The following is a 14,088-nucleotide window of genomic DNA, read 5'->3' as shown; positions in this document are numbered from 1 at the left end:
CATTGAACTTGTGTTTGCTTCCCCACCCACCCCCACGGACTCCATTCCATCTTCCACCAGCTGTCCCTGCTCGGGGTGCAATGAGTCAAGCCAGCTGGCAGAAATTCTGTAAATTGTTTTGTTTCGCATTAAAAAAACAAATCTTTGCTCAAGTTATGGCCACAAATTGAGAAAGTTTGCACAGATTTCAGCAGTAAATTGCACAGATTTGCATAATTTGCACAAATGGTGCAATTTACAACTGAAAATTGGGGAAATTACGGAAATTGTGCAATTTACAGCATAAAATTGTGCCATTTAAGCAAATTATGGCCACAATGTGTTCAAGTCAGGTACCATGTAAGGGATCCTGAGGCAATGGCAATTTTAGGGGGGAAATCATCATTAAGTTCCAGGATTTCGGGAGAAAGCCCATGGCTTGGCTGGCAAATGCAAGCCTAGTGGGGACTCCAGGGAAATCTGACGAGGCCAAACAAGGCCAGATTCCCTCGCAATAGCCATCCCTGTAAACAGATAAGTTAATAACATTAGTCATGGAACTGCCAAGATTCTCCATTTAGTCCTAAGTGTGGCCAGCATCTAATGCACGGACAGCGCAAGTCTCCCACCACCCTCTCTTCTCCCCACTCCCAGGATAGTGGCAGTAGCAATGGTTACCCCCCTCCCTTCCGCTGCAATTGCGCAGAGAGCTTTGGCTATTGGGTGGAATAGAAATGTAATAAATAAATAAATAAAATGATGAAGCCAGTGGTGGTGACTGTGCCCTCTCTTGCCCCCCACCCCCAGCAGTAATGTTAGCAGGCTGCTTTCTCAGTACATTGTTGTGAGGGGTTCTTCCTCAGAGCAAGGTATTGGCAGGGAGGTGACCACGGAGACCACCTGTTCCATGGCAGCACAAGTGATCTCCAAGGCCAGCTCCCCACCAATACCTCACTCTGAGGAAGAACACCTCACAGTGAGGCATTTTGGCTGAACTCTCCAGAGAGCTGCTCTGGCTACTCTTCCTTCAGAAGAGAGAGCAGGTGGTGGCTTCCAAGAGAGTGGTTGGCACTCTGAGTGATTCTCCCAGAAAGTATCAGGAAGGTGACACTCCAGAGAGCTATGCCAGCTGCTCTCCTGCTGCAACAAGGCCAGCAAAACTTTTTGTGACAGGCAGGTTGATGCCTCACTTTGAGAATCCCTCAAAGCATGTCACTGCTCCAGAGAGCTGCACCAGCATCTGCCACGTCAGTATTGGGGCTGCCATAGCAGCATTGGGGCTACCATGCACCCTATCCTTTACTCTGATAAGTCCTCAGAATGAAATCTAGAGTGGACGGCAACAGCCATTAAGGAGAGCCAAGCTTGTGGCTTTCCCACAGCAGGAGAGTGTCCACCAGGGATCTCTGGAGTTGTGGCAAGGTACACAGTTCTCCTGGCAGTGGGGCACATGAAATCCCCCACCCTTTGGGTCTGACTCCTGCCTTGATCTGATGCAATGAGTGTGGCTGTGCTGCTCCATCTAGGTTTTCATCATCTGCTCTGGGTGACAGTTCAGGAAAGGAAGTCTGATGTGGGACAGAGAGAGGAGCAGTTTTAATGGTATGGCCAGCATTGCAGGTACCAGTGCAGAACTTGGAGTGAGTTCAGGACGTCAGAGAGGAGCACGTTCCACCAGCACTGGGATGGAGCAACTGGAAGAGTTATATTGCCAGGTGATGAAGTCCTTGGATCAACACCTCCTCAAGAGCTGCATCCAGTTTTCTTAAAGGGACAGTCTCCTTTCGCACAGTTGCTGGCAATGTTTTAGTAATGTTCCCCAGAGCCTCCCTGCTCACTCGTGGAATCTGAGGTCTATTTGTAGAAGTCAGAATGCAGTGTTGCTCCTGGGGATTGAGTGGACAGGCTACAGGATCCAAGGTGTAGGGCCCCACCTGTGAAGGTCCAGAAAATGGTTCTGACTCCTCCTTGGAACTGCTGCCACTAGAAACCTCAGTCTAAGAGGGCAATTGGTCTTGAGCTATGGGAGTGGCTAGATGCAGAAGAAGACAGGGCTCCTGCATCTTTAAATGTTGTATAAAAGAGGGAATTTCAGCAAGTGGAGCTTCTATGGCCAACTAATACAGATGACCATATCAGTCTGATTCCAATTCATGCCACTTTTGTACATATGTTCATTAGTAGATTGTAAGCCTATGCGGCAGGGTCTTGCTATTTACTGTTTTACTCTGTACAGCACCATGTACATTGATGGTGCTATATAAATAAATAAATAAATAAATAAATAAATAAATAATAATAATAATAATAATAATAATAATAATAATAGGCCTGTTCCATCCCATTTCCAATTAACGCACACCTTTTAAAAAAATCTGCACGAAAAGTCTTATTGAAATACATACATACAGTGTTATGAGGTGGCCCATGTGCTGCCTTTTAAAAATGTTTCCCTTCTGCTTTTACAAGTAATAGCCACTCCAAATGGCTAGAAAGTCCACCTCCTTACTACAACTACTGCACACACATTCAAAATGGAGCCTCAAATGCCTCCTGGGTGTTACAGGTCATAATGGTGTGCTATTCTGGCTCAACATCAGGAAAACATCCTGACAGTTAGAGGAGAATTACAATTGAACCAATTACCTAGGGAGGTAGTGGGCTCTCCCACACTAGAGGCATTCAAGAGGCAGCTGGACAGCCTTCTGTCAGGTATGCTTTAATGTGGATTCCTGCACTGAGCAGGGGGTTGGACTCAATGGCCTTATAGGCCCCTTCCAGCTCTACTACTCTATGACCCCACACAGGGCTATTGTATGGGGGGGGGGGGAAAGATAGCTGTCCCAAAGGCTAAAGTATGAAGCAAGAAGGAGGCAGGCTCTCAATATCCAACATCAGCCAAACAAATCAATGGTCGCACAAATGGTGTACATCACCAAAAGCAAAATTATACATTCAGAATTAAAAATATAAATCTTTTACTGTAAATGTGTGGTATATGTAACCTAGCAGAACTTGCATATACAAATAAATGTGTAACGTCTCTAGTTAACTTTGGACCAATTGCTTCTTATGAATGCAATAATGTGTAGTGGCAACCATACATAATTTCATTCAAAAATCTCTATATGATAATAATAATAATAAACATTAGTAGGTTGTATTTAAACTACACTTAATGCAGACATAACAATACTACGGGAAGAGAGTTTCTATTAACAATATACAAATTGCTCTCAAGAATTCAAAGGAGTGCAATCCCGACCTTCCCCAAACAAATACAATTCAAGATGTTTCTTATAACAAACAATGGTAAACAATAGTAAATTTTAACGATAATTATGATTTCTGTACTTCATCCGGAAGATGTTTATTTGTCTGTATCTGTTTTGATATGCAGCCAAACTGTGTTCCTCTTGGTTAAAATGCTCTGAGAACTTTAAAAAACTGAAGGGCTTCAATATCTGTTTGCGAAAAGCTATGTGGAGTCAGAGTAAAACACTTTTTCTATTGTCTAAGTATGTTGCATAGATCTCACTCCTAATTTGAGAAAATAGATGAACACGAGCATATAGGAGGTTATCCGTGATAGATATCAATGGCTATTGGGCATAATGGCTATATTTTACCTCCAAGGTAAGAAAAACCATGCCTGGAATACCAGTGGGTGAGTGCTGTTGCCTACATGGTCTGTTTATGAGTTTTCTATAGGCATCTGGTTCGCCACAATGGCAACAGAATGCTAGACTAGATAAGCCTTTGGTCTGATCCAGCACTGCTCTTCTTATGGGCAATATCCTATACTGCTCCAGCAACTTTGCTATTTCTGTTGCAACAGTGGAACCAACTGTTAACACAACAGTTCCTGAAATAACCCTGGAAATTAGTGGAAACACTCACTTCCAGAATGGGACAGGTCCTCTGAGTGAGCTCTGCTAACCTGCTTCATTCTAGAAACCAGTGCTGCCATTCAATTCTGGTTCTTTCAGGAACTGCTAGGTCCTGTTGAGTGTGGTCTAGTGGCCAATGTTGTGTGAAAATGCAAGAGAGGATACCCAGATGAGAAACAGTCTCTTACCTGTTCCAGATCACCTTCGCTGCCTTTCCTTCTCTCTGACATGTTTTGATGGGGTAGGATAAAGAGTTCTGCAGACGTGGGCAAACCAGGGAATACTGCCACCAGAACTTGTTCATCGGGGATTCCAGTCACCTAAAGAAGAGAACAGGAGGCTTACTAGTAATCAGAAATGCAGTTCTATTGTAATGATATTTTATGAGTTCTGAGATGAAAAAAAGATGCAGAAGTATTGGGTTCCTTCTATATGATATAACCTTGGCTTGTAAGGCCCATATACCTTCTCAACAAGCCCTAACAACAGAAACTTGCTGCCCCAAGTAACAGATTTGTCTGGTGTCCAAAATGTAGACTTCCAATATGCAGTGCCCCTCAGTTCCACGATGATTCTAAAACCAGAGGCTTGACCATACGGCTGTGTACACTGCTATAAATATACACCTTTCCATTTTCCGACAGATGACGCAGCCGCAAATACAAAGCCATCCAGGGGCAAACCCTGTGAAATCCACTCCAAAAAAGTCGGGCATTTACCCCGATTTTATTGGCAGTGAAGGTGGCTTCGCGGCTCTAAAACAGTGGGGGGAGATTAAAATTGGAGGGGGGATAGGAGAGCAACAGTGCTGTTCCTACCCCCCTTTTTTGTAATTTTATGATTTAAGTATATGGAGCTCCGCAGAAACAAATTTTCAGAGGACCGGGAACTTCCAATCTGAATATGCAGTGCTCCGCATATTGTGTCCTTTAAATTTAAAAGGGGAGGGGGACAGCCCCGTTCCTTTCCTCCTCCATTTCTTCTTTTTTTAAAAAAAAAAAACTGTTCAGAGGCACTGGGAAGGAAAATTCACACTTGCCTTCCTTCCCATGCAGATACCGGGAATTTATTTATTTATTTATTTATTTATTGCATTTCTATACCGCCCAATAGCCGAAGCTCTCTGGGTGGTTTACAAAATTAAGACAATTCAAGTATAAAACAACAGTATAAAACCATAAAATAAAATACAATATAAAATCTCAACCAGATAAAAACAGCAGCAATGCAAAAATACAAATTTAAAACACCAAGTTAAAATTTATAGACTGTTAAAATACTGAGAAAATAAAAAAGTCTTCACCTGGCATCTAAAAGAATACAATGTAGGTGCCAAGTGAACCTCCTTAGGCAAATGCAGGTGCAAGGGGCCTCCCAGTGCCAAAGTGCCTCCGTATAGCTGGGGGCCAGGTGACCACCTTAGCCATTTGAACCATGAAACCCATTCCAAATCTCATTAAATCATGGTACGTGCAATTGATTTCTCAGCTATGTAGATGATGTTGTAAGTTTGCCATATGACTGCTGTGAAGGAGTTGGGTTTGGACAAAAGAGCCAGAATGACTGCTTAAATTCTTGAATAATCATGGGCCAAATGTGCCAGCAACATCTCTCATTAAGAAAATTAAAAGTAAATGCCCTCCAAAGGCTAGAAAATAGCTGGTGAAGCTGGGACTTATTCCCCGCTCGAGGGAGGAGGAAACTGTGTGCACATGTGCAGCAAATTCAGCATCACGGTGGCAGGGGCAACATTTTGGGTTGCAAAAAAGACCTAGGCCAGAGCTACACCAAGCAGGATATGGCACTGAAAATTGTTTGAATACTGTATATGCAGCGTATCCTGGGCCCCAACAGTTCTCACTACTGTTATAAACCATTTTAAAGCAGTGGTGTAGATATTGCCCTGATGTGGGTGCATGTGGCTTGCATGTTTTGCCCACCCCTGGTGTAAAAAAGACCAATGGCAGTGCAGCTTTGAGTCAAAAGGTCCTCTGAAAGTTACCTTTTGGGGCTTCATCTCTGCCTATCTAATGAGGGACAGTGGATTTGCTGCTTGTAGAAGGACTATGCTGTTTGCCTCTTCCTATGTTGTATTTGTGCATTTGTAAATCAACTAGGATATTCCAAAAATATCATACATCTCCTTCCAAAGGGAGCTAAAACCAGGCAATTAGTGACCCTGAAACCTTTCATCACTCGAAGAAGTGGAAAGAATGTAACAATATAATACTTCTTAAATCCACACATTTTTGTTTCCATTTTTACAGTGCAGACAGACTTGGGCCATAGCTAGACCTGAGGTTTATCCCTGGATCGTCCAGGGGTCAAACCTGTTCATCTAGGTGACACACAGGGGATCCAGTGCTCAGGCAGGGGCGAAACCTGGATGATCCCAGGATAAACCATAGGTCTAGCTGTGGCCTTGGTTATATTTAATTCAATTACCCAAAAGATAATGACTTTAAATATATATATATATATATATATATATATATATATGTGTGTGTGTGTGTGTGTGTGTGTGTGTGTGTGTGTGTGTGTGTGTGTGTGCTAGCTTGAAAATGTATAGTCTATCTCAGAAACAGGATTTTTAAAATGTGTATGAAAGGATGTCTACTTAGAGATCAGTGGGAATTGGTTATCCTTCCCATGTCCTATTTGAAATCGATTGTCTGCCAAGTGTCCAAAATTTATCAGGTCTTTTATCAGAAGTGTTCTGAATTATAAAGAGCTTTATTCAAGTTCAATGACATCATTGGGAGTGTAATGGGCCTAGAGGTCTCCCTGCAGCTTGACCCTACAAATCCCTCCCTGCCCCCTTCCTTAATATACCTAGATGGGAGATGAAGGAGAGAGATCCTAGGAACAACTATTGTATTTGGAATTATATGCGCACATGTATTTTTGGATGCCACTCTTCACTGTCTATTCATAAATGTGTTACACTATATAGAATAAAGTAACACAAACTGAAAAGACATATCTAAGTTAAATACCTACAGCTGAACATGGAATGTATTATATTTTCCAAAGCATATCCTCCTGCTTTGCACAAATAGTGACCAAACCATATACTTCTCCTCAGCTACATACAGAGTTTAATAAAATCTATGTGCAAAGAGTGGGTGTGATCATTCTAGAGCTGGTCAAAAGGTATTTGAAACCCGAATCTTTAAACATCTCAGGATGCTGAAATTCACACATCCTGTCCCCATTTATTTATTTATTGTTGAGCAGCAGGAATGCATTTTATCAAAGAGAACAGAGCTATCATTAAATCACACCAAGCAAGTTTTTCCACAGTGGGGATAACAAGTAGGCAAAACTGCAAATTTTCACAGTGTTTTGTTGAGTGCAAAAATTCAATATGCCAAGCAAATCTGAAAAGGTAACATGAACATGGGCCATCTGCAGTTTTTTAAAAAAGAACTAATTAATAATACCAAAAAAGAAAGAAGAGAGACACAACATACCTGAAACTCCTAACAATAGGACTAATTTCCTGAACCAGCTTCAGACTATACATGACAATTATATTCCAATTACCTTATATCATTCTCTCTATTTCCCAACTGTAAGGGGTGAGTGCTAATGCTTATTTAGCCAACACAGCATCACACACAGAGAGAAGAGGGAGGGATCAGCAGACTCAAGGGAACTCTGAATTTTTTCAGAAGTTTAAATTTTAAACCAGAAATAAAAAGAGCCCTGAAAGTCACTCCCAACCAGGCACATGAGTGTGTTTGACCATCCTCCATTTTGAGAGCTGGAAGAGGGGAGAAGAAGTTTTTGCAAAGGTTCTAAATCTCTCCTTTCCTCCTTCTGCACCTCCCACCCAAAGCTCACAATAAGACACCCACTCTCCAACTCATCCATTTCATTGCCATTCATTAGGGAAACAACTGCACAACAGGAGCTGATATAGAAACTGTGCAAGTCTTACCTCTCCCTTATAATGTCCTTTATCCCATCACCCATAACTCATCCATCTGCCCACGATGTTCAAGGAGGGAGAGCAAGGTGGTGTCACCAATCTGAGGTGGGATTTAAGCTTCCGCCTCAGACATGAGACTGGCTAAACTTTAGCCAATGAAGGATTGAAAAGGACAGCTTCAAAAGCTTTGGCTTTGTTGTATGGGGAAGGGGAGAATGGAGATAAAGGGGGGTACTGTGAGGAGAGAGAGGGGGGGAATGTTGGAGGGAGTGCTAAAAAAGCAAGGGGAGAAGACCAGGGTGTCCTCAGCTTGGAAGGTTATCCTGGGAACTGGAAAATTCTCTCAAGATCCTTCCCCAATATCCTGCTCAGAATGCTCCTTTTCCCATTCTCAGCTGTTGGCTCTTTAAAAGAAGAGGAGGGGGGAACCATTTGCGAACTGCTTTAATGTTCAGTCTTTTAATCTTTGTAAACCGCCCAGAGAGGTTTGGCTATGGGGCAGTATATAAATGTAAACAACAACAATAACAACTACAGCCTTTGATCTACACATTAGGCAGACTGAGGTACCCTATTTCTTCGATTCTTTTTTCTCCCATATAAACTTTTTTCTCCCATATAAACATCTCTAAAAATTGGGTGCGTCTTAGAATCACGGGTGTGTCTTAGGTTTTTTTTTTTTTTCTGTTGGTGGTACTGAAATTAGTGTGTGTCTTACAATCGATGGCGTCTTACAATTGAAGAAATACGGTAGTAGCATTCTGGGCGTTAGCACTTCAGGCTGCAAGTAGAGGATGGTTGTACTTCTGACTGGTGTGTCCCATGTTTAAAAACCTGAATCAATGTAACAGCAACACTCTCCCCCAGTGTGGCACAGCACAGAAAAAGATTTAGCCTTCAATGATTGCCAGCCTAGTTTCAATGCTTGTAGTTCAACCTTTTCTAATGTGGAACCCATGGGACACAGAAATGAATATACAGGCAAGGTCCTATAGATAGACCGCCATAAAATGATTACCTAGTGTGGCCCAGAAGATGGAAAATACGTTGACCCTGAATAATGAAGCAAATAGTCAGTCATGGACTATCTAGAATCATGGGGAAATGACCAACTCAATCTCCCAATATACCATCTACAAAATGGCAGTGCTGATGGTCTGTCTTCCAGGATTGCTGGGAGGATGGATAAAATAAAGACTAAAGAACATTCTTTTTATACTAGGAAGATGATAAAAAATGTGCTAGTAAACTGAAGTTGACTTCATGGCTTGCTGTGTTCTGAAAAGGGTTATACAATATTTATATAGATAATTACATGACTTTCTATAAAGTCCCTGTAGTGCTGTGCTTGGCTTTTTAAAATGTTGTGGCAGCTAACTGTGAGCTACAATCTCCCTTCCTTGAATTGTCCTGCTACAGATTGCTCAGAATTTAAGAGAATCAACCTTATTATTTAGTGGACTGACTGTGAGTACTTACCTGCACCAAGGCTCTCTTGATAACTCTTCCAATATCTTCTCGCCACTCAGGGATGTCAGGATTGTGAAAGTCCAAGTTCGGGGAGAATGATAATAACTGAGACTGGAAATATTCTGCAAAGAGAGAGCCACAGTCAAAGCCCAGCTCATTTAAGCTGGGGTGATTAAGGTGGATCAGTTTGTATAGCATATAAGAGTGTTTAGGCTGATAGCTTTAGACAGATAGAACAGAGGCAGATATTCTCAGATTGCACATCCATCAAATATCCAGTATACCAAAGTTATGCTCTTTAAATTCATAGAAGAAACAATGCAAATAATTATTTCCTCCAAAACAACTGATTTTAAAAATTAATTCTCAGATGCTGAAAATATTAGTTTTGTGAGATTCGGTCCCATTATGTCAGACATCAGCTTTAAAACGTCAAGTTTCATAAACTCCCTAGTGAAAATGTATCTAGAAAATAAAACCAATATCCACCTTTAACTTTTCTAGTGCAATGAATCAAATCCTTATATATAGTTAGATACAGCAGTTGGACTTCATCCAGTATCATAAGGAGTAAGATGTGTACCATAACTTTCAGGAACAGAAAAAAAAAAAACACCCTTAAACTGTTCTACATACCGTAGGACTGATACTGAATAATCTATCTATATATCTATTGCCTGATCCAAAACTCATGATTAAAAAAAAATGGCATCAGATTGCTGATCTGTAAAGGAACTACCATCACAATCTAATACTTGTTCCCCACCCCACCCCAAATTAAGTCATATTGAGTTCAATAGGGCTTAAATGTGTGTAGAATTGCAGCCTCAATCCCAGATAACGTAGGAGATGAGGCTGATAGGGAGAGAAAGTGGGGGAGTAGGGGGAGAGAAACAATATAACCCATTGTATGAGAGACACAAGGAGACAGTATTGCATTTTATAATGTAATTTTAAAGCACAAAGCATTTTTATAAGAAAATAAATTAAAGGAAGACAAAAAGAAATGAACAAACAGGAAGCAAGCCAGATGAGCACACAAGTCTTCATTGTTAATGGGAAGAGGGATGGGTAAGACTTTTATTCGGTTTGTGTGTTTTTGATAAGAACCTGCCAAAATAAGCAAATTTCTTCATAAATGGAACAGAAAGAAGTTGGGATTTTAAAAACTTGAATGTAGGACAAATTGAAACTGACAGATCTGTCCACCCCAAGGTGTGAGGTGTGTAGTTTGCTGGACCGTCTAACCTTAGGCCCTTTTGCATTCATCAGCAATGTCCAGCAATCAAACTGTGCCAAGAATTAAATGGGAGCCCATATTCCGAAATTGGTTTGTTCTACTATTGCACTTGGCATGCTTTGTGCTCCATTGAGTAAATCCTTGCTGTAAGTAATCTGTTTTCCAAAAGCAGGAATTTGTTAGCCCCATGTGCAGCCATGAGTAGTTAATGCATCACAAATCAGATACCAATCATGCTAATGACAGGCAAATAAGGGTATTGCAATTCATGAGGCACTAAGAAATTACTTCCTAATTAACTGACTGCAGGAGGGCAAGGCTAATTTCAATGGCAGGCAAGTTGATAAATTCACAGAGCTGGACCTCTTCCCTGACCCAGTGCAGAATCTGTTGACTGCTGTGTTGAAAGCCTCCTTTCACATTAGTAAACCACCTGTCCGCAAGACAGGGTTGTGAAATCTGGCATCCATCTTTCCCGATGGCCTCACTCTCCCTCATCTTCCTCTATCCCCAACTCTGCCAATTTCTCTGCCAATTTCTCTATTTGAAGTCTGTGCTCTTTGCATCCCTCACCTATCTTGATGACCACTGCTGATCTGAAGGCACAGTAGAGTTTTCAAAGCAAGGATGCTGTAGCTTGTCTTGATGCCATTGACTTAGATGCTCAGATGTTACTGAGGACCTGGACAACTGGGACTAATTGAGCGCTTAGGCAGGGGAAAGAGATATCACTGGAGACCACAGAATGTTAAAGGATTTTTGCTAAACTGGACCCCTTCATCTTTTGCCAGTAGACATGGATAGAAAACACTTGCTGGCTATGCATTAGACATTATCTTTAGTCTTCATTTCAGCTTCTTCCCAGAAGGACCTAACTTATAACTTCCCCCACTTATCAAAGTGGGGAGGGATTCTGAGGTGAATGTCCTATACAAGGTGTCATACTATGGCTTCTGGACTCAATCTCTGTTGGAGCACCAGCCACTATGAAGCATAATGCCACTGTGCCAATAGGGATGCGTGAGGAAACCATTCTGGGAGATTTTTAAAAATAGATTTCTCTAACTCATATCATTATAAAAATGTAATAATAAATAAATAAATAATAACCCACAGCTCTTTGAAATTGATACAGATGCATTTAGTTTCTGAAAACAAATATATTTTGTTTTCAATATATTTCAGCACTTGTCATATATTCTGTGGAACAAAACTCCCATGTCCAATCAAACTCCACACATCTGGCCAGTTTTGCAAAGTGTGCACGAAAAAATGCATACATTTTAAAAAGTCAATGGATGGATGCATACAAAATGTGCACCAAAGAAGGCACATTAAAAAAATAGGCAAAAAATGAATATGTATTTTTGTCCACCCCAAAAAACTATCCACACAAAAATTGGTCCAGTAAGGACCTGGCAGTGAAAAATGGCAGAAGTCCATGGTCCACCCCTACATGCCAGTAATAGCCCAAATATGTGTAACTGAATATGGAACTGCAGCTGTGCACCCCAGAGTAAGTTTTGGGTGGCTGGTTTGCCAGCTATGGCCTCTCCTGGTTGGGGATAACTTGGCCATGGTGGTACAGGCATTAGTAACCTCAAGATTGGATTACTGCAATGAACTCTACAAGGGGCTGCCCTTAAAACTGCTCCGGAAGCTGGAGCTAGTTCAGAATGTTGCAGCTCGGTTGTTGGCCAGAGCTGCCCCTTTTCAGCATGTAACTCCTCTGCTGAGGGAACTGCACTGGCTGCCTATTTGCTACCAGGCCAGGTTTAAGGTTCTTGTACTAGTTTACAAAGCCCTAAACAACTTGGGACCAGGATACCTGAGAGCGCGCCTTTTCCCCAACCAACCTGCCTGATCACTGAGGTCATCTGAGAGCATGCTCCTGGTAGTCCACCAGGAGAAAAGCCCATCCTATGGAATGTCCTGCCTCTGGAGATCAGGCAGGCACCAACTTTGTATTCCTTCCAGCACCTCCTGAAAACATCTTTTTTCTGGGAAGTCTTCCCTTAATGACTAGCCACAATTTATTTTGCACTTTGTTTCTTTTTAAAATGTACTTAAAATGTGTTTTTATTCTGTTTTTATTCTTATTTTATTTGTCCACCACTCCAAAATTCTGAGTGGAGAGTGGTATATAAATATTGTACATAAATAAATAAAAATAAAAAATATCCAAATGCCCCAAAGCATGGCACTTACAAAATACTGCAGCATCGAATCTGGCCCAGTGCTTCATTTGGGGTCAAGACATTTTCAAGCATGGAGACCCCATGCAAATAGTACCCAAGGCACACAGAAATGAATACAGAAGCGGAGGTGTGCTCCCATAGTAAGCTTTGGGCTACACCAAACCATACAGGGGAGGGTCCTCTGAAGGGCGCAAGACACTTCCAAGCATCCTGGCCCACACCTACAGTATGTGATACATGGAACATATTTACAGAAATTGAAAGCTGCATTCATAACACCATCAAGAAAAAACCAACACATCTCCTTGACAATGCCATGATGCCACTTGAAAGGTTTGTAGTAATTGTGTATAATAGGACTACTGGATTGTGCAAAGTCAATGAGGCAAAGCACTACTTGTTTTCAAGAAGGTTGTGATCACTGGGGAAGATTCCACCAACACAGAAAGCTCTCAAACATACAATGCACATAATCTATGAAGGAGGGCAGTATGGGAAAAGGTATTTTAAAGAGATCCAAAGTTACTCAGTCCTGCAGACTGTGGTTGGGAGAAAAAGTTGGATCTCAATAGCAACAAATTGAGGGAGGAAGCAGCAGCCAGGCACCTCTCCACCGTGCCTGGATCCAGCTCCAGCTGAGAGCCCCCTCCCTCCTGCTACCAACTGTCTCTGCAGAGGCCACCAGAGAGGGAGGAAGCAGCAGCCAGGCACCTCTCCACCGTGCCTGGGTCCAGCTCCAGCTGAGAGCCCCCTCCCTCCTGCTGTCACCTGTAACTGCTGAACTTTCCAACTAAGATTGTAGTGCCTGAATTTGCTTTCCTTTTCCCCCTCCTCCTCCTCCCTCCCAATCCCCTTTCCTTTTGTGTCATGTCTTTTAGATTGTAAGCCTGTGGGCAGGGACTGTCAAGAAATACTTTTGTAAGCCGCCATGAGAGCCTTTTTTGGCTGAATGGCGGCATAAAAATCCTTAAATAAATAAATAAATAAATAAACAAAGGGCACAACTATTAGTCAAGTTCAGGAGAAGTACTCTCAACTAGAACACTGTAAAAAGGCACGCAATGCCCAATGCAAATGCTACAGTACCACCCTTAATTGCACTGCTCTTTATCACCATGAAGGAAATTGTTGGGGGGGCATAAATTAGCTTGAATAATAGTGCTTATTCTAGAATGGGTACATTACTGTGACCATGATCACTTTTATGTTCCATGAATCCATTTATGTCCTATATAAAATCAATTTGCACACATAACCAAGATGTTTGCAAGTTTATTTTGGGGGTTATTAATGATTCATATTAATATTTGAGCAGTGGTGGCTATCAAATGACTTCTCAGAAATAGAATCTTGCATTGCTTAATATTTTCTAGTGTT

At 41.7% G+C, this 14,088-nt stretch overlaps 1 protein-coding gene across 1 annotated transcript in view; it reads right to left on the bottom strand.

Moving 5' to 3' along the window:
- Window positions 1-14,088, bottom strand: part of SORCS3 (sortilin related VPS10 domain containing receptor 3) — a 526,629-nt gene that overhangs the window by 22,311 nt on the left and 490,230 nt on the right. The window contains exons 22-23 of the mRNA XM_063133247.1: window positions 9,283-9,395; window positions 4,058-4,189 (exon numbers count right to left, since the gene is read on the bottom strand). Of these exons, the coding sequence (XP_062989317.1) occupies window positions 4,058-4,189; window positions 9,283-9,395 (245 nt within the window). The remainder of the gene's footprint in view (window positions 1-4,057; window positions 4,190-9,282; window positions 9,396-14,088) is intronic.

Source organism: Elgaria multicarinata, chromosome 8, assembly GCF_023053635.1.
Source record: "Elgaria multicarinata webbii isolate HBS135686 ecotype San Diego chromosome 8, rElgMul1.1.pri, whole genome shotgun sequence".
NCBI classification, from domain to species: domain Eukaryota; kingdom Metazoa; phylum Chordata; class Lepidosauria; order Squamata; family Anguidae; genus Elgaria; species Elgaria multicarinata.
Note: the sequence above shows the minus strand (reverse complement) of the source record. Positions and strands in the feature narration are given on the sequence as shown.